This window comes from Desmodus rotundus, chromosome 1 (assembly GCF_022682495.2).
Source record: "Desmodus rotundus isolate HL8 chromosome 1, HLdesRot8A.1, whole genome shotgun sequence".
Classification (NCBI taxonomy): domain Eukaryota; kingdom Metazoa; phylum Chordata; class Mammalia; order Chiroptera; family Phyllostomidae; genus Desmodus; species Desmodus rotundus.
Window position 1 is genome coordinate 6,593,644 of NC_071387.1, and position 19,873 is coordinate 6,613,516.

The window sequence follows — 19,873 nt, forward strand, 5'->3', positions numbered from 1 at the left end:
TCTTACACAACCTCGACACAGCTTTATCAACTTCTGTAAATTCGACCCTCACACGATACTTTAATCTACCGCCCGCATTCCAGTTTTGTCAGCTGACTCAGCAACGTCGTTTAAAGCTTCCCCCCTTCACTACAGGATCATTTCGTGCCACATCTCTTTACAGTCCCTTAATCTGGAGCATTACCACAGACTCTGTGTCTTTTATTATGCTGACATCCGTGAAGAACGTGGCACACCAGCCGCCCTCTTTTCCTTAGTAAAGCGCTGCTCGTTTTGGGTTCGTCCCCATGACCACTCATGCTTTGCACACCCAGGCGGACGCTACAACGGTGACTCCGTCCTTTTCAGCTTCTCGTATTTCAAGACATCCACCCGTTCCTTATTGGTGACGCTAACGCTGTCCCCTGTTCGAGAGACGTTGACTCTTAGCTCTGACCTTTTGGTGTGACTCAGGAAGGGTGGGCAATTGGATTTTGTTCCCTGCAGACTTTCTGGATGATTCATTATCAACAGCCATTCATTTATAACCATGAACCATGGCAGCCCTCCTGGCCGAAGTTCTTCCCACCACGCCACCATGCAGCCCGTAGCCACACATAATCCCAGGAGCTGCCACCAAGCCACAGGCACTGGCTGGCTAGACACAGGCCAGGGGCAGCTGGCAGCTGGCCTCACATAGCAGAGTGGACCCACAGTGGTTGGTGCTGTGGTCCCAAGGCCCTAGATCCGTGGAAGCAACAGCAGAACCTGGAGAGGGGACTCTTAAGCCACCAGGACATTCAAACCTTTTGAGCCCCAACACTGGCCCGGCACAGAGAGGCTTCTCTGAGGTAGCAGCACCCCGATCTCAGCTCAGGGCTTCTACATGTGTTTAAATGTGCACCCCGGGCCCGCTCTAGACCTCCTCAGGCTTTCTGCGGGCAGGGCCCCAGGACCCACATGTTTAACTAGCACCCAGGTGATGCTGATGAACACCGAACTTTGAGAATCACTGCTCTATACCAGGGGCTCCGAAAAAACCCAGGGAGGACATGAACTTGGATGGGGCAAGAAAAAAAAAAAACTGGGTAATTTTCCCCAACTTCTAACTAAGATTTAGTATTTCATTCAATTATAAACATATGCAAAAACCTATAATAGAATAAAGCTCTGATAACCACGTCATAAAAAAATCACAGGTATTTTCAGAACTCACTATAGCGATTGCAGATATCTTGAAATACTGTTTATACTCTTCACTGTCCAAAATTACAACAGTTATAAAACCTGCTGCTAGGTTTGTTATTTAATGCATTAATGTAAAAAGCATGTGTATTACAGTATAATATATTGGGTTTTAAAAAATCATTTTGCTTTCTTTTTTAAAATTAAAAAATTTTATTGTCATTCCATTACAGTTGTCGCACTTCCTTCCCTCTTGCGCTCCTCTGCCCAGCCCTCCCCCCACTCCCACGGTGGATTCCCACACGGCTGCACACGACCACGGGACACTCACACGTTTTGTGACTGCCCCCTTCCCTTCTCTTTGAGAACTATTTCAATACAACTGATTTCCTTTGTGACCCTGGGTATCTTGTCTTGTGCATTTGAAAGCATGATTCTAAGGAGTCTACAGGCTTCACAGACTGCCAAGGGGGTTCAAGGGCATAGAAACGATCCCAGACCCTAGACTTTCTGCAGTCGCCCCCCACCCCCCGCCCCCCGCAGAGGTGCAAACTGCCAACTAAGGGCCAGAATGAGACAGCAGCTCAGAGTGACAAGACGGCACCCTGGCCAGTGGCACACCCATACCTCCACCCAACCAGGGTTTTTTTTTAATGATCAAAACGTTGCCTGTTTCACTTGTATCTTCACTGAATACTTACTAAATTGGGGAAAAAGCCCAACACCAAAAAAGCTGTGAGTCTCACAGAGCAAGGCACTTCCCATCCCTTGTTAAAAACACATGAGGAGGTGTAAAGACAAGAATATACACAGGAACCAACAACAGAAATGGAAACTAAGCAAAAAACAAAACAAAAAAAAAAAAACCCTCTTCCCAGAACCCCAGAGGAATGCCTCTAAAAATGAGTTCGAATTTCTGATGACATGCAGTAGAAATGGGCAGTCGAGGCACCAACCTTAAGTGTATGTTCTAGAGGAAGAAAAATAATTTTCCTTCTACCTTTCTGAGTTTCTCTGGCTGGTCTAACAATCAAATTAGCAAGGGACAGATGAACAGGAGAAAATAGTCACATTTATTATGTATGTACATACAGAGGTTCCATAAGACTAGGGGACCCGAGGACATGCTTATTGATTTCAGAGAGAGGGGAAGGGAGGGAGAGAGAGGGAGAGAAACATCGATGTGAAAGAGAAACATTGATCTCACACACACCCCTACCGGGGACTGAACCCTCAACCCAGGCACGTACCCTGACCAGGAATCAAACCCATGACCTTTCAGGTCACAGGACGATGCTCCAACCAAGTGAGCCACACCAGCCAGGGCTTATTTGCTGTCTCGAGCTATGGAGAAAGGGGGGGTGGTGACTTGGACTTCACAGGGAAGGGAGGCAGTTCACAGGCAGATGAGAAAGAGTGCTGTTTGGTGAACAAACCCCTGCTGGACCCCAGAAACATCGGGACACAGAAGGCAAGCTAAGAAACCAACTTGCTGGGCCCTCCCTGTCTGATCCCTCCCAGGAGCAGGCTTTTCTGACTGAATTCCTCTAGGCAGGTAGGGGGGGAGCAAAAAGCTCTTCTTGAGTTTTTAAAAATCACCGGCTAAAAGCAATCAATATCCCCCAAAGGGCATATTTTGGGGTGGCAAAGCTCTGTTCCCCCTAAACAGCTACCTAATTTTAAAAATATGTGTATCACCACTACCTGGCACCCCAGAAGGCACCTCCATTCGTTTTCCCGTCAATACCCAACGACTCTCCAACAGGTACCACCTATCACGCCGACTCCTATACCAGGGGTTCATTTGCTTTGCCCACTCTCGCAGGTCACTGAATCAAGTCATGCTGTGTGCATTCACGGAGCCAGGCTTCCTGTCCTTTAGCGTCACGTCTGTGACTTTCACCCACGTTACTGGTACAGCAGGAGTCCGGTCTTCCCCATGGCCACGTCGCAACCACAGTAGGGACACCACAGCTTACAGGCTGACCCTGCAGTTGGTGGACATATGGACTGTTTCCAGTTTGGGGTTATGAGCAATAAAGCCACTCTGAACGTTCCTGAGTCTGTCTGTTGGGGGACATGGCTCTCATTTCTGTCGGGTGCAGCCCTGGGTCACAGGCCACAGATGCTCCGGTTTGTAGATACTGCCGGCAGTCTTCCAAAGGGGACGAGCCAGCCAACACTATCACCTGTAGAAAGGAGCTGTCCCACTGCACTCCCCCACCCCCCGACTCTCGGCATCTCACCCTGTGGTTCAGCAGTTCCGGAGCGGGTGCGGCGGCACCTAACTGTGGTTGTAATTTTTCAATAAATCCCATTTTGGGTGTGTCCTCTTTTACAGGGGGTTTCAGAGACACAGAAGGCTTGTCTGCAGCACTCTCCGGTGACAGTGGCACAGGGACACATTAACTGACGTCAACCAGAAAATCAGGGAGAAATATTCCAATGAGCACATTTTCCAGACAACTGAAGATTAACATTGCAAACACCCGCACTCATTTTATGCCCTTCTAGATAATCATTTGCTAAAAGGAATTACAGAGGGTAATGAACTTGAATTATTCTGTGCTGCTGACGTCCTGGACGTGCCCAGGAGTGCTGTGACTCAGGAGTCCAGAACCACGGCTGCATCGGATCCCAAGGCCCACAGAGCTCCTAGCTGCCTTTGTTGTCTTTTTTTTTACCCCACTGATACTCATGGGTGTGAAGGAGGACGACTGAATCTGGCCAAGATATTTTGAACTTGGTCAGAATCCACATATTACACCGCCCTCTGATCTGAATGTCCTCTAACACTTGCCTTTAAGCAGGGAAGCCACACAGCACTTGGACTACAGAGGAGGTCCACGGTTTTGCGTGACGCCTGTGAGCTCCCGCCTCTCTGTTCGGGTGAGTTCAATTAATGAGCGGATGCACTTAAACTGGCTTGACTGCAGTTTATAGGTTAAATTGCTGAGAGAATACTGGCAGTAAAAAAGACAGACTTTTTTTTTCTTTTTTCTTTTTAAGATTTTATTTATTTTATTTTTAGAGAGAGAGGAAGGGAAGGAGAAAGAGAGGGAGAGAAACATCAATGTGTGGTTGCTTCTCACACGCCCCCTACTGGGGACCTGGCCTGCAGCCCAGGCATGTGCCCTGACTGGGAATCGAACCTGCAACCCTTTGGTTTGCAGGCCGGCATCAGTCCACTGAGCCACACTAGCCGAGGCAGTAAGACAGATTTTCAAAAAACCCCCAAAAACTAAAACTAAATCTTTAAATGGTAGATATAAATATAAGCTGCTTGAAAAAAGTGAAATCACACAAAAATTAAAATCGTTTCCATCCCTCATCCTCCACGCTCCAGCCCACTTACTCTCTCTGTAACTACCAGGGTACCGGGGTGGTTTGGATGGTCTTACATCTCTTTGTGCATTCACAAAGATATGCTTACTTTGTACATAAATACACACACAACACATTCACATTCATACACACATCTACACACACAGACACATTCAAGTGAGTACATACACATGTGACTTTTCATAACTGAGACAAGCAGTACAGATACTATGGTGAAATTTATTTTTTTCACTGAAGAAAATATAGCACAAATGTTGCTGTTAGTACATATAGAGTCACCTTGTTCTCTTTAACAACTACGCCGTTTCATTTTTAAATTAAACACATCGATTTCGCACAGACATATAAAACAAGTGAAGACAGGAAGGTCCTGCCACTTTCCCTGACCCCCCATCTCATTCCCCACCAGAAATCGCTGTTAAATGCTGAGGTGGCCTTTTGGGGACTTCCTTGCATATTGTCAAGCATGTTTAGCTTTTTTGCTGTTTTTAAGGAAGTGGGATGATATCATACAAATCATTCTGGAACTTGCTTTTCTGTCTAGCACTGTATCTTCAACACTTTTCCATGGTTGTCACATCTCTCTCCACCTCACTTTCTACCAGCTGCTAAGCATTCCATTGTATAACTGTATCATCATTTACATAATCACTCCTCTACAGATGGAAATGGAGGTGGCTTCCAGGTGTTTTTTTTAATTTTAAATAATGCTACCATACACACCCTAACAGGAGAACTGCTGGCTAAATGTTATATGCGTTTTTAATTACTGCTAATTGTTCTCCCCAAAGATGGTGCTCATTTACATATTCCAACCGTCTACGGAAAACCCGCCCCACGCTGAGGGAGACAGATTTGTAAAGAGCTGAAAGACTGTGCCCCTGCTCTGCCACCTACTAATTGATACATACAAGTGAGCTGTAAGGGAGGCCTCCAGGGAGCCCCCCAGGGCCACACTCATGGTCATTAGCAATCAGAGTGAGTGCACAGATGGCAGGAGAAGCACAAGGTAATCTAAAGCTTCTTGGGGGGTGAGCTAATAGGACAGGTGACAGAATCAAGATGTCAAAAGTGCTTGGCACCCAGCAATTCCGGGACACACTAAGGAGATCCGATGCAGCGTGGACAATGCAAAACCCGAACTTGAGAACAAACGCACACTGCAGGTGCAAAGCACAGGGTGGGGAAGGGCGGCCCCTGCGAAGCAGGAATCTGCGCCCATTCTACCCATGATGACGTGGCGGCTCACGGACGCTGTCGTGAACTGGCAAGCAGCAGAGCTGAGACCTGAATCAGGTGTGTTTGCCTCCAACACTGTCCCCACTGCCCCATGATGTGGCCTCACAGCTAAGTGACAACACAAGTGAAAATGAATCAAACTCCCAGGACCCACTGGAGTAGGTCAGTGGAATAGGACTCCCACCCCACGCTACACTGGGACCCAAAGGTCCACACATTGAAGGGGAGGGGGAGCCAGAAGAGACCACTCCACCCAAAGACGGCGGGAAGGCTGCCAGGGGGCGAGCAGGCGCTGAGCAGGCCAGGTGGGCAGAGTTTCTGACCGGCGGCCAGCTTCCATGTGCCTTTGCAGCTCCTTTCTCCATCATTTGGGTGGTTTAAAAAAGTCTCAAGCTGGGAATTTAGCTTAAAGGTGTCTGGAAAAAGTGAATGCAAATCCTCCCTCTGATTCTGACACCAATTCTGTTATGTGTTTCCCACTCCCCCCCCCCGCCCCACCAGGCAGTCCTCTGACACAGGCCGGGCGTTCTCCAATTCAACTCAATTCCGACCCCATCTACCTGAAGCACGAACAGCACACAGTCAGGCCACCGAGCTCGCAGAGAAACACGGTACCCCGCGAGCGCGTGCTGGGAGAAAAAGCAGACGGCAGGTGGAGAGCCACAGCGAACTCCACATACGGAGTTATCAGCCCCGATGGTAAAACCGTCACACTGGCAGTGCATAAGAAATAAGAGGCAAATGTAACATTTTGAGGTAACGTCAACAGTAACTATAGAAAGTGGCCAAGCAACCTTGGATTAGGCGACGGTTTCTTCGCTAGGACATGAGAACAGAGGCGACAAGAGAGAGAACAGCTGAACTAGACATCGTCAGATTGAAAGCCTTTTGTGCTTCAGAGGACTCAGGGAAGCCAATGAAAAAAGGCAACCTACAAAACGAGAGAAAATTTCTGCAAATCATGTATCTGATAAGGGTCTGGTGTCCATACTGTACAGAGAATTCTTAAAATTCAACAACAAAAGGAAAAACAATCCAAAAGGGAATCTGTTCTGCAATTTGATTGTTCGCGGGTCTGGAAATTTCTAAGCAGCTATATGGAGTCTTCTAACCCACTACGCCTTCACTAACTCAGAGCAAAGCAGCTCTTGTTTGTTTGTTCTCCTCGAGTCTCAGATTCCTTCTGAAGCTTTTAACTGAAGACCACCAATCGAAAGCGCGGCGAGCGCGCTCCAGCTGAGCACTCACACTCGGTGTCTTCGGCAGAGACAAGGCTGAGAGCTGTGTTTGAGCCTGCCCGCGTTTCCCAGAGAAGCCATCTGAGCAGGGGCTGTGTTTGAACACAATAGCCTGCAGGGATCTGTGAAAGCAATCCCTGCCCCCAATGGTTCCAGAGCTGTTACATGACCTGCCCACGGCCACGCTGCTGGTGAGCTGTGGAATTCAGCAGGCCGGCTGACTCTAGCGCCACTCCAGACCTCCACACTCCACAGGTGAGTTCCGGTCACTGACAGGGTCCCAGAGCACATCCTCTCATAGGGCAGACCCAGATGACGTCACCGGGTGAGGACTGTTTGATGGTCAAAGCGTTTTGTGATGCTAGGACTTTCACGTGACGGCTCCCTTTCTGTCTTTCCTGGGAGGTGTGGCTTTCCTCTAGAAAAGGTACAGGCAGGGCTGAGCTGTGCTAATGTCGGGGGGATGCCTGGGGTGGTATGTTCATTTCGGACTGGCTGAGGGTCTGCAAAGTTTTGGTAGCAGAAGGGTTTCTTGACCTCTGGCTTCCCTGGGGTCTCTGGTTCTGGGGTCTCAGAGTGGACACTCGGCACGGAGGCCACTGCCTTCTGAGCAAATGATGCCTCGACGTTCCTGCTCCTGACTTGGCTCCAGGGACTCTATGCTGCCTGAGCCCGTGGCGATGAGACCGGCTCTTCTCAGGGGCCAGCCGTTTGGGGAGGGCTGTGTTCAAGCTTCAGAAGCAAACTTCCCTGGGAGCTCCTTCTCCTACGTGGGTCAGTTGACATCATTCCACACAGGAAGTATTTGGACACCTATTCAGAGGTCCAGCCCAAGATGGATCTGCCCTCCCCCCCCCCACCCCGCCTCACAGAACAATGGTGGGGGTACGCGTCTGGGTAAACGGTTACATGTCTGGGTCAATGGGTACATATCTGGGTCAATGGGCACGTGTCTGGGTTGATGGGCATGGGTCAGGGTCAATGGGCACGTGTCTGGGTCAATGGGTATGATTCTGGGTCAATGGGCACGCGTCTGGGTCAATGGGCATGTATCTGGGTAAATGGGTACATGTCTGGGTAAAGGGGTACATGTCTGGGTCAATGGGTACATATCTGGGTCAATGGGCACGTGTCTGGGTCAATGGGCATGTGTCTGGGTCAATGGGTATGATTCTGGGTCAATGGGCACGTGTCTGGGTCAATGGGTATGATTCTGGGTCAATGGGCACACGTCTGGGTCAATGGGCATGTATCTGGGTAAATGGGTACATGTCTGGGTCAATGGGTACATATCTGGGTCAATGGGTATGATTCTGGGTCAATGGGCACACGTCTGGGTAAAGGGTTATGCTAAGTCCAGTCAAAGGCGAAGACGGGCAACAACTTCCCAAATGCTGCGGCCTTCTGAGTTAAATCTATAGCCCTTCACCAGAAATCTGATTAAGGGGGGTCAGGCGGGCGAGCCTGGCTATAAGGCACTAGTTATGGTAACAGCTAGCACCATTATTATTATTACGGCCATCACTCATTCAATGCTTACTCTAGGCCCGGCATAGTGCTTGCAGCTTTTCAAACTTGGCTCATGGGACCTTCTCAATCACCCCGAGACAGTGTCCATTGTACAGATGAAGAAACTGAGGCTCAGAATGGCTAGGTTACTTGCCCAGGGTCCTACCACCAGGAGGTGGGGGAGCCAGAACTCACACCCAGGCTCATCTGACTCCAAAACGGGGGTGTGCCGATGTGCTGTGGTGGGCAACTTCTCCCAGAAGCAGCAAGGTACAACATAACTGGGGGACTTCCCCTGCACTCTGCAGTTCTGGGGGGAGACCCCAAGGGACAGAGCAGGGAGTGGAAATTTAAAGGGAGAAAGAAAAGCAAGGCAAGTCCCGGTGACAAGGCAGACCAGGGGCCCAGACTGAGGGCTTGGGCCTGAGGAGGGACCTCCTTTTGTGGGTGACTTCTGTGAATACAGATGACACTTTGTAATCACAGTGATCTTTTGACTCTCCTGGACCCCGACTGCTCATATGGCAGTGAGGAGGTGGCTAGCCTGGGGTTCTGGGGGCCTTTCACAAAGGGTGCCGTGGCTGTGAATCGGTCTTTGGTCCCATCTCGGGTGTCTACCTGGTTTTACTACAGACCTCTTACAGGGTATGCGCTGCCCTATTCATTGCACCTTCCACACAAAGAATAACGCCAGGTGGGCTTCAAGCGGAGCTCTGGAGCGCTCTGTTGACCCCGCCTGGCTCCATTCCCGAAGGTCTTCTGCGGTGGCGGGGCTCACACGCCACTCAGTGCCACCTCTCAGAACCACGTGCTTGGCGACAATACAGGGCCTGGGGGGCTTCCTTACCTCATCGGAAGAGCCATTCTCCACTCGGAATCGCCCAGCCCTTTGGATGGCTCCATCAGCGTCACTGGAAATAAGCTGGGGACAAGAGAGCACTCAGTTAGGTGGCCGGGTCACCATGTGCAGTATCTCCTGTCTGTACCCGTCCTATAAGCGAGCCACATCCGACAGCAGCAGGAGGCCCTGCCTAGAAGCTAAAGGTCTTTTTCAAGCTGATTGACCAAGTCCTCACACTGTCGGCCCTGGTCTTTAGGAACACCTAACCCTCAGGAGTGGGAAACAAGAGCATCAGTTCTAAATGTGAACACACTCCAGTCCTGGAAAACATCGAGGCGCTGCTCTCTGGAAAAAGAATCTTAATGCACACCACACGTGGGCAAGTGCAGCTCACAGATGGCAGCACCGGAAGCCAAGTCTCAAGTTCAGCCGCCTGCACAGGAAAGCCGAAAAAACAATCAATGGCTGGCATGAACGCAAGGCTCTGCTAACACCGCAGAAAGCTCCTGTGCCTCGTTCAGTGTGAAACAGTTTCCAAAAGGCTGACGAGCTCCGGCCAAGGGCGGCAGACGCTGTTTTAGCCCTGGCAGCGCGATGCTTGCCAATGGCCGTCAAGGGGCTCGATGCTAGAGAGGGAGGAGGGGAAAGGAGGTCAGGCCACATCAGTTCTAAAATTCCTGACTCAAGCTTGCTCTTATTTTCTCCCAAATCTTCTACATTGCTCAGGAGCAACGTGGAAATATGACATCTTTTTTTTTTAACCTTCTGATTCTGCCCACGGTTTACATAAGCAAAGATCTGTCAACAGCTTCCGCGTCCATTCGGACGCAGCCGCCCCGGGGGGCTCTTCTCACCACTCTGACCTGGGGCCCACCAGGCCGATGACCCACAGTTGCCTAAGAAAGACTGTCATCTCGTTTTCACTCGTGTTGACAGACAGGAAGGCATGAAAATGGAAACATTTCAGGGAAAAACAACATATTTTCCCACGGAAAATCATTTGAGAAAGGTTGATAATTTTTTTCCATGATAAATATAAAAATAACAGTATGTAATATCTTATTGACTGCTTCTACAGTGCCATGAACTCTTCCGGCCTTAACATCATGTCATTTAATTCTCTTTGGAACAATGTGGTAGGTTTCATTGTTATCTCACTTACAAAGGAGGAAAGGGAGGCAGAGACAGGTAAACATAACTAGCGACAGCCCCGTAACTAGTACGTGGTGAGCCTGGGATGTGAACTGAGGCAGTTGGACTGCAGAAACCCACTACTTCGCCCAGCCACTGCCCCGCCCAACCATCCTCTGCAGAATATCCGTGATGAAGTCCAGTTTGTATACCTCATCTTTATCTTGCGAAACATATTTTTAAAAAAAAATATGAAGAAGACTTTTATGTATGTTTAGCTATTTGTGCCACACTGAAGACGGGCAATCGAGGCCGTATAGCAGAGAACTTAACCTTGCCCTAGGAGAGGTTGGCCTTGGCTCTTGGGAGGGGATCTCGAGGCCCTGGGATGCCCCACCTGAGTGTCTATTCGTTCACCTGGGGACTCCACAAGGGGGAGCAACACGATTTACAATGGGGGCTTTGGGCCCCATGGTATCAGAGTCCCTGTGGACACGGAGCCTCAGGGGAGCTTCCCCAGTTGGCAATGCTCCCTATGTGCGGCCACAGATCATTCCGGAGGAGCGAATGCTGCCCCGGACCCTGCGGCGGGAAGGCGACGGGGAGCTCTGCACGTGGAGTGCACTCCCCAGCACTCTGTCCCATGTGCCAGCCCCCGGGGCTGATTCTCATCTGTACCCTTCCACCGTAACAAACCCTAAGTGAGCCTAACAGCTTTCAACAAGCGCTGTGAGTCTCAGCAAATTATGGAACCCAAGAGTGGCCTGGGGGACCCCGCACTCTGCAGCTGGTGTCAGCAGTGAGGGATCTTGTGGACTGGTTTGTGTCTAAAGTATAAGAGCAAGATGAATTGAGGTCTCCTGAGGTTAGGGCCAAATTCACAGGGGAAGTACAGAGGATTCGGTGTTAATCTCTTCTTTGCTCGTGAGGGAATAGCAAATAGGTTTCAAGGGAAGTGTTGTTGGTATCGGCTGCCTCAAGGGCTTTGGGGGAAGCATTCCGAGGTCACATCTGGACTTGGGGAGACAAAGAGCTGCAATCAATTAATAACATCTGACACTGGTGCATGAGAAGAGCACCATGAACCCCCTCACCCCCCACCCCCGAATTAGAGGTTGGTAGATCTAGTCCTCTATGGCTGCTCTCATCCGAGACTCAAAGGCTTGGCAGAACAGCTGATGTCATGCAATGTACGTATATCTAATTTATACAAGATGCATAAACCAAATGTCTACCAACTACGTTTCAGACACTGCCAGGCAAAGGCAATAATGCCCTTTTCCTTTGTTGAGATTAGAACAAGAAGCTTACTGCTTATCTTACTTGCAAAGTTGCAGAAGAAGAAAGGAAGGGCATGTTTCATGGTTTGATGGTTAGAAGGTACTTGGCTCCCTCTGCTCGCGAAACCCACAGACGCTGAACTCAGACCTCAAGCCAGCCCGTTTAACTCCATCACCTTTACCATTGCTACCATCTCCATCCCCATCCAAGTCACTGTCACCGCTCACCTGGACGACCGCAACCACCTCCTCGCCGGTCCATACGTTCCCCCACCATTGCTCCTCTGCACCCACGCCACACGCTGCAGCCCGGGTGACTCTGGCAGACTGCAAACCTGACCGCCCACAATCCCGTCTATGGTAGCACCCCACTCTGCCCCACCTGAGGATTGCACCCCTCACTCCCTCGCCCCGGATGCCCTCCTCTGCCCTCCTCCCCTAGCGAGGCCTACTCTTCATGCAATCTCACCCAAGTCCTCACTGCAGGGGGCGTCCCAACCTCACAGCCTGGGAAATGAGCCCACTGGAAGTTCTGGAGCGCCCCCGGAACTGGGGTTCCATTTCTTTGCAGGTGGCTCCTTTCGTGCCTGTCCCTCCTCATGTACTCCCCTGCTCCCTGTGAGAAGCCCCACAAAGGCAGGGGCCACCTCTCTTCTCGCCATTGCACCGCCCCTGCCCCAGTGAAGCACACTGCCTGCCACAGCCCAGACTGCTACGGAATATTTACCGAACAAGAAATATGTAAATAGGTGAAGAGAAAATTCCTGTTGAAGTGACCAAAGGAATCCAGAACTGGGGTAAGACCTATGCCAGTCCTGGACTTCAGAGGACAGTCGTCACTCACACAAGAAACAAAGTGAGGGACGGGACCAGTCCCCTGGGTCACGGTGTGCCGGGGCACATCGGCCTGGGTGCTGGCTTCCTCGAACCGGGCGGCCTGTGCAGGTGACAGTGGGTGTCAGTGTGGTGGGTGGGAAGGCCACCTCCAGTCGCACTGGGAAGGCAACCTGGGCTGGCAGGGGGAATGGCAGCCCTGCCTCTGCAGCTGGCTCGGGCTGCTGGCTTCACGCAGCAGAGGGCCCACGGCAGCTGGTGCCAGGGGAGGGCTGGTACGCAGCTGATGCAAAAGGAAACAGTGTTCCAGCGAACTGGGGGTCAAAGAATAATGCCCCAGGGTAAAAAATCCTTTCAACACAGCGAGAAGCTGTGTTTATCAGTAGTTTTCCTCTTCTCATTCTCACGAACCTCTGATCCGGCCAATCGAAACTGTAAAAATCGGTAAAGTCTTCTTTTGTTGGAAGGAGACTTGGCTCGGGGAGGGCACAGTGTCTCATAGAACCCATCTCAATGGCCAGTGCCACACTGCCTAGGACCTTCTCCACTAACCCTATGTGGTACAGGGTCCTGGTTGCCACCAACACCAATGTCGCCACCTCCCACAGCAGCCACACTGTGGCTGGATGTGTGGCCATACCACATTTCCCTCCAGGGGGCCACTTGACCTAATTCTTCCCACCTGAAGGTGGGCCAGAGTTCCAGGTGGCATGCGGAGATCTCGGCCCTTCAGAGAGGGTAGGAACCCGTCCCACGCCTTCTCTCCCTGTCCACTGGCTATAGCCTCAATGACCGGAGAGAGCTGGGAGTCCAGAGTGAAGACAGTGGGCCCATTGTGAGCCCCAGAATGCGTGGGGCAGAGCCACCTACTAATTCAGACTGTTTGGCTGGGGGTGACAGTGAGTAAGCTTATTCTTAACTGCAATTTGATGTTCTAAGTCAACTAATATACCCTCTGAGGAAGAGCAAAACAAAACAAAACAAAATCGTTGCACCTGTGCTGAGCCCGTAATTTAAAGCGTGGACACTGATCTGAGGTATCGGAGCAGACGTCCTTTGAAACAGACTCACTGCAGAAGCACAGGGCCATTGCGGGAGATGGCTGATCACTGTCACAGTGTGGGGGGTGTCGGATCTACGAAATGGAATGAGGCATGGTCCGCGCTCACGATGTGAAGTGTGGTTTCTGAATTTTGAAATGTAGACCACAGTCCCCAGGGAGCACGTTGCTGAACCAAAAATTAGACACTCGGACAAAAATGTCCCCAAAAGAGTAAATTAGAAAACCAGTTTGTAGACAGGCCTGAGAGGTTCGGAAATAAAGCAGAGAGCAAGGCGGTCCGAGATTGCCCCACTCCGAGGCCTCAGAGAGGAGGGGGCTGGTAGGCCAGCTCCGCTGGCCCTCTGTTCCTCCCCCGGGAGAAAAGGGCACTCCCACGTGTGCTCCCCCCTTTGCAAACGCAGCTCGGCCCTGCCCCCGACCCCACCCCTGCCCCTGCCCCTGCCCCAGCGCAGGGAGTTCAGGAAGATGGCTTTTAATCTGAGCCATCCAGATCCGCCCTCCTGATGACAGAGTGAGGATGGGGGCGAAATGAGGGCGTCGGTAAAGGGGAACCTGGACCCCCTAGAGGGCAACAGGGGGAACAGCGCAGACATAATAAAGATGAATGGGCACCGCTCCCTTTAAAAGAAAAATAAGCCTCAAAGACTGGGAACATGAATGAAATCTAACCACTAAGAGACATAATAAACACAACAAAACAATCACAGAAAAGGAAGGTGAAGCAACAAATATTCATGGTGAGTTGGGAAAAAAGGAAAATGATGAGGGAGTAATAAAATAAGAGGGTAGAACTTAGAAAAATGGCAAGTTAATAAAAGTTACAGTACATGAATAAGTAAACACACTCACTCCCAAAATATAATAATCACAGGCACTTATCACAGGACAAAAAAATCAATAGCAGTTTATAAAATTGTAATTATAATGGGAAGTCTTAGCGTGTTTCATCCTGATAGGTCAAGGCAGAAACTAATAAGGATTTATAGAGGAATAAAATTATGAAATTAAGAAGCAAAATTTAATAGAAAAATGTTTAATTTATCAAGGTACAAACAGGATATACACTTTTTAAGAACACTGACTAAATTAAAAAAAAAAATTATCAAATACCAGACAGAAAGCAAACATGAATACATTCTATAAAACAGAAACAGTACAGATTTTTTTTAGCATATTGCCACTGAATGAGAAATTGATGTTAAAAGATTAAAAAATTGGGAATTTAAAAATATACATCTGAAAAAACACTCAGGTCAAACAGGAAAATTAAAATTGGACACTATTCAGATATCAACGACAAAAACAGTATATATTAAAACAATGTAATAGATGCTATATTGATAGGAAAATTCATAATCTTAAATGCTTTCATTATTAAACCAGAAAGAATAAAAACAATGAACTACTCACCAACCTCTAGGAGATACAAAAATAGAACAATGAAATAAACCCAGGGGAGCAGGAGAAAGGAATCAATAAAAGATCAGAACAGAAAGGACAGATTCGGAAAGACAGCAGAATCAATGAACACATCCAGGACAGCATGAGCAGGCCTGATTTTAAAAAGCAAAGAACACACACACACAGAGTGGTGATAAAGAAAACAAAACCCCTGCGAAGAAAGAGATTCTTAAACGCATGAGAGAATATGACATGAAATTATGCAAATATCACCAAACACTTCAATGAAAAGGAAACTTTCTAGGAAAATATACACAATGAAAACTATCTTAAGATGAGAAAGAAACCTGAATATACCAAGAACTGTTTGTAGAACTGATCAGCGTTTGAACTGATCAAATGCTGCCCCACAGAGCCCGCCCGGGCCTGGAGGGTTTTCAGAGGCGGTGCTGGGCCAGTTCCCTGCATTACAGGACCCCCCCACCCCCCACCCCCGCCCTGGGTCTGTGCGTGCTCACTCACAGGAGAGCAGGGCAGTGCTGCTTTGCAGGAGAAGGAAGGAGCAGGTTCTTTTGCAGTCATTCTGGTGTAGAAGTTCAGGGGTGTTAATATATATTTCACATCAGCAATGCTAAGAAAAGAGGGCAGGATTTTCATTTTATTTTATGTGACTTTGTCTTAACATCTGACTTGGCCACACACCAAAAGGAAAGGGAGAAGGCTGGTATCTGCCAGGCACTGACTGGGACGGGCTCCTTTGGTGTTCTTGCATCGTCCAATCCTGTAGCCACTGGCACCATTTACATTTAATTTTAAATTAATTAAAATGAGAAACGTTCAGTTCCTCAGTTCCACTGGTCACATTGCAAGTTCAGTTGCAGCTGTGTGAGGCTACTCCCCTGCACAGACCACAAGGAAGTGCTCTGGACCGGACTGGGGCAGGCTGAGCATGGATGCGGCTCTGGGGGACCGCAATCAGACCAGTTTCTCAGGCTGAGTTAAACACAGGTAGTTAAATACACAAAAGAGAGGAAATTTGTGCAATTTAATGTCCTGAATGGAGGCTTTGGTCCAGCATCAGCCAAAACTGTAGTACTGTCCAATGTTTTAGATGTTTTGCTTCTGGAAGAAAGTAACTTCCAAGTAATAACATCCATTTGTATGATTTAACAAATTAATTTAAAAGAAAATATTTTAAAAACCAGGAAGCATACAGTGTTCTTCATTAACTACTGTAAATAAAAGTATTGTTAGCTTAATATTATAGGCAATTAAATGAGAATGTTTCCTAAAGTAATACAAGTACATCATTTTTAAAAAACAAAAGCCTTTTCCCTCTCCACATGACTGCCCCATTTCTTTGGGTCGGTGTCTGTCTCCGTTCTAAAGCAGTGCTGGGATGCCTGCGCACGCGGCATCCAGGCCGGTGAAGCACAAAAACAGCATTTTAATCCAGAATAAAGTCTCCAAAGGTTTATGTAAAGCATATCTTTAAACTACTATTTCAGAGTTGTCCCCCCCATCTCCTTTCTTTAAAATGAGTGGTTATGAATATGGATTTTGGCAATCAACTAATCAGGTTCAAATCTCATTCCGCACTTTCAGCGCTGTGCCCTTGGGCGAATCGCTTAATTTTTCCTTATCTTTAACATGGAGACAGTGATCGTAGCCACTTCTAGGCTTTGTGGAGAGGATTCAATAAAATAAAACGTGTAATGAGTCTAGGACAGTGCCTGGACATCGGAAGTGCTCAAGAAATGTTGAACGCCACACACAATAATAATGTAACTGAGAGAAGGTTCTGCTTATTATTGGCATGACTACACCATCGGAATGCTGTCTTTAAACTCTTGGCCGCTCTGTCTAAACACTTGTCTGTCTGGCACTCTCAGAACCTATTTCTCAGGGCTGGCAATGACTGCCGGACTCATGAAGACAAATGCGCTGTGATGCCTGGCCCGGAGGAGCACGGAGCCCAGTGGGAGAGACAGACACACGCATAAACAGATAGATCACCATGCAACCTGGTTAAATGCCACAACAGGAGCAAGATGGGGTGCGGGGGGAGATCAGAGGCTGCAGAGCCAACTCTGCCTCAGGGAACTGGAGACGGTTTCATTGCTATAATGCGATTTATTCTGGAAGATATATGGGACCTTTGAGAAATGATTTCCAACATAAGCAGATTTAAAAAAAAAATACAAATACTGGCCAAGAAGACCTATTGTACCCTTTATGTGCAGACCACACACACACACACACACACACACACACACACACACCCCTGAATTAGAAAGTACTTAGTACTGCCCAGAGAGATGAAAGGAAGTTTAAATGTTTCCATCAAAAAAGGTGTGTGTTTGGGGGTTTTGGGGGGTCCAGGCCTAAATGTAGGTAGAATGAGCCACCCCCTTCTGGTGAGTGCTCTCCCCAGGCCCTGTCCCTTGGTCACCCTCGGGCACTTCCACTGCCTTCAGGGAGAGGCCAGGGAGTGAGGGAACCAGAGGAGACTTTCTCACATTGGGCCTATGCTGCTGGTGCCAGGGGACAGGGACACTATTTGGGGGGCTGGGCCGCTCAAGCGGGGAGCATCTGGGCGCGTGCCAGAACACCCAGGGGGTCAGAGGGTTCCTCAGCCAGGAAATAAATGTTGGTGGAAGGAGAGCCACCACGGCCTCAGATCTGGGCTCAGATTTTTAAAAAAACAATCATCAATCCTTGGCCACCGTCTTTAGTGAACTCAACATCCATCCATCACGATGATTCATCTGGTGCTTTGAGCTCCAGCCTTCCGCTTGGTCAAATTCACTAACCGCCCTTGACCTCACGGCTTCGCCACGCACGACTCGCAGCACAGATGTGCTCTCAGCGCACCGGCACACGTTCTCACCGGGGACCTGGGGTTACTGCCATCAGCACTGCGCTCAACAACACACAGATCTTGCGCACTGCTGACTTGTCACGCCCACTGAGTCGACTCCCAGCTCTCACCCCCTGCCCCTCATCAAGAGCAGCCCCCCTTTGCACATCTGTGCTTGGAGAAACGAAAGCTTCTGATGACTGGGCCTCCGACAGGCTCACGTGCTGGATGGCGGCTACATCTTCACTCCCACGCCCCACTCCTATCAGCCATTCCTTCCTCACTCCCCGTGACAGCTTCTGCCTTGTCCTTGACTTATCGGTCACTATCCCCGAAATAGCCTTTCTTTTAAGAGGTGACCTGTGCACTCATTTTACTGAGAGATGTCAGGCAAGTCAGGGTGAGTACTGTCACTAAGCCTCCACTTCCAATACAGCTGTCTCGGTTTCCTCGTTAAACTCATCCCTGACTAGCGGTCCCCGAGATTCAACTTTCCAGTGAAACAGCGGTGAGGATTCGGCACAAGAGGTGATGGCAATTCACGGGTCTGAAGACAGATTGCCCGCCCTACGGCCCAGGCACCAGGGCATTTCTGCTGACCATGCGGCCAATGAGGAAACAGAAAAACATATTTGGTCACGGGCTTCCCTGCCTGGAACAGAGCCGATCAGAGGTCAGCACAGAAAGTCGGAGGGCCCTTTACCTTCCCACCAAGTCATTTCGGCTGAGAGATACTGGTCCTACAGGAAGGGTCCCAGAAAACACTGGGAGTCACCCCTTTACTGCACGGGCATCGCATTTCAGGGGGCCCGCAGCCATGCACCTCTCCAAGGAAACACTGGGCAAGAAGTAAGAGGGAGGAAGAGAAAGTCCATTTAGAGAATGCAGTCTTCGTAAGCAGAGCGCCACACGTAGGGAGAAAGACAGGAAGCATCCTGGGAGCAGAGCAGTCGGCCACCAAAGGGTGGTGGGTGGGGGATGGGGAGAGATTTCCCTGCTTCATAATCTCCATCCAGTTCTTGAGTCTACACAGATACCATTTTCTCGAGCTTCTGTAACGAGCTGAGCAACCATGACTTCAATACTGCTCTCCTGGCCAGACTGCTGCCCTGGCCCTGTAAGCCCCTGCCTTACGTGTCCATTCTGGAGCCACTGGTTCAGAGGATGCTCTTGGGGGTGCTCTCAGCCAAGCACGAGAGCATCCCCGTCTCACCACAGCAGAGTGGCACAGGATAAGCACCAGCGCAGCACTGGAAACCGATCGGGCAGCTCTGCCCAGTCAGCAGCCCTCCAGCTGCGTGGCTCCAAGAAGCTGCGGTCCCCAAGGGCGAGCTATATGTGCTGCCTGTTGAAAAATACAAGGTCTGAACAGCTCTCTGTCTGAAGGTTTCATAAGAAAAACAAAACAAACCAAAACAAAACAAAAACCCCAAAAACCTGGGAGCTATGAGAAAATGCTACATAGGATCCTGAAAACGAAAGAAGGAAGTACATCATTTTGACTATGAAACCAAGATAAAATTTTGAAAAGCAGTTATTACCTTCAATAAGACAGAAGATGTGATCTTTGCAACAAGTGTATAAAGCTTGTGGAAGTGGGGGAGATAAAAAAAAAAAAGAAAGAGGACCAAAATATGCAAATGTGAGACTAAGCTCCTGATTGGAGGAGGAAAGCTACCTGTTCACGTAGGAAGTAGGGACAGTAACATGTTCATCATCTGACACTCGTTCCCAGGATAAAAAGGAACAAAATACAATGGGGAGAAGTGACAGTGTGGAGGAAAAGACCTTTCTTACTGGTTCGAGGCGGGAAATGAACAATATTCAAAGATATAGCAGAAGAAAACATTCAGCCCTGAAGAAAGACCTGGGTCTAAGAATCATGAAGACGCAGTGCTCTAGGCAAAATTAATGACAAAGAAACATGTAGAGAAATCACGGGAAACATTTTTTAAATAAAAGAATAAA

The 19,873-nt window shown here is 49.0% G+C and overlaps 1 protein-coding gene across 4 annotated transcripts in view; it reads right to left on the reverse strand.

Annotated features, from left to right (window-relative positions):
* The window catches only part of GARNL3 (GTPase activating Rap/RanGAP domain like 3), a 120,834-nt gene that overhangs the window by 55,274 nt on the left and 45,687 nt on the right, over nt 1-19,873 (reverse strand). For all 4 annotated transcript variants that reach the window (XM_045197043.3, XM_024562127.4, XM_024562129.4 and 1 more), the window contains one exon: nt 9,343-9,417. In XM_045197043.3, the coding sequence (XP_045052978.1) occupies nt 9,343-9,417 (75 nt within the window). The remainder of the gene's footprint in view (nt 1-9,342; nt 9,418-19,873) is intronic.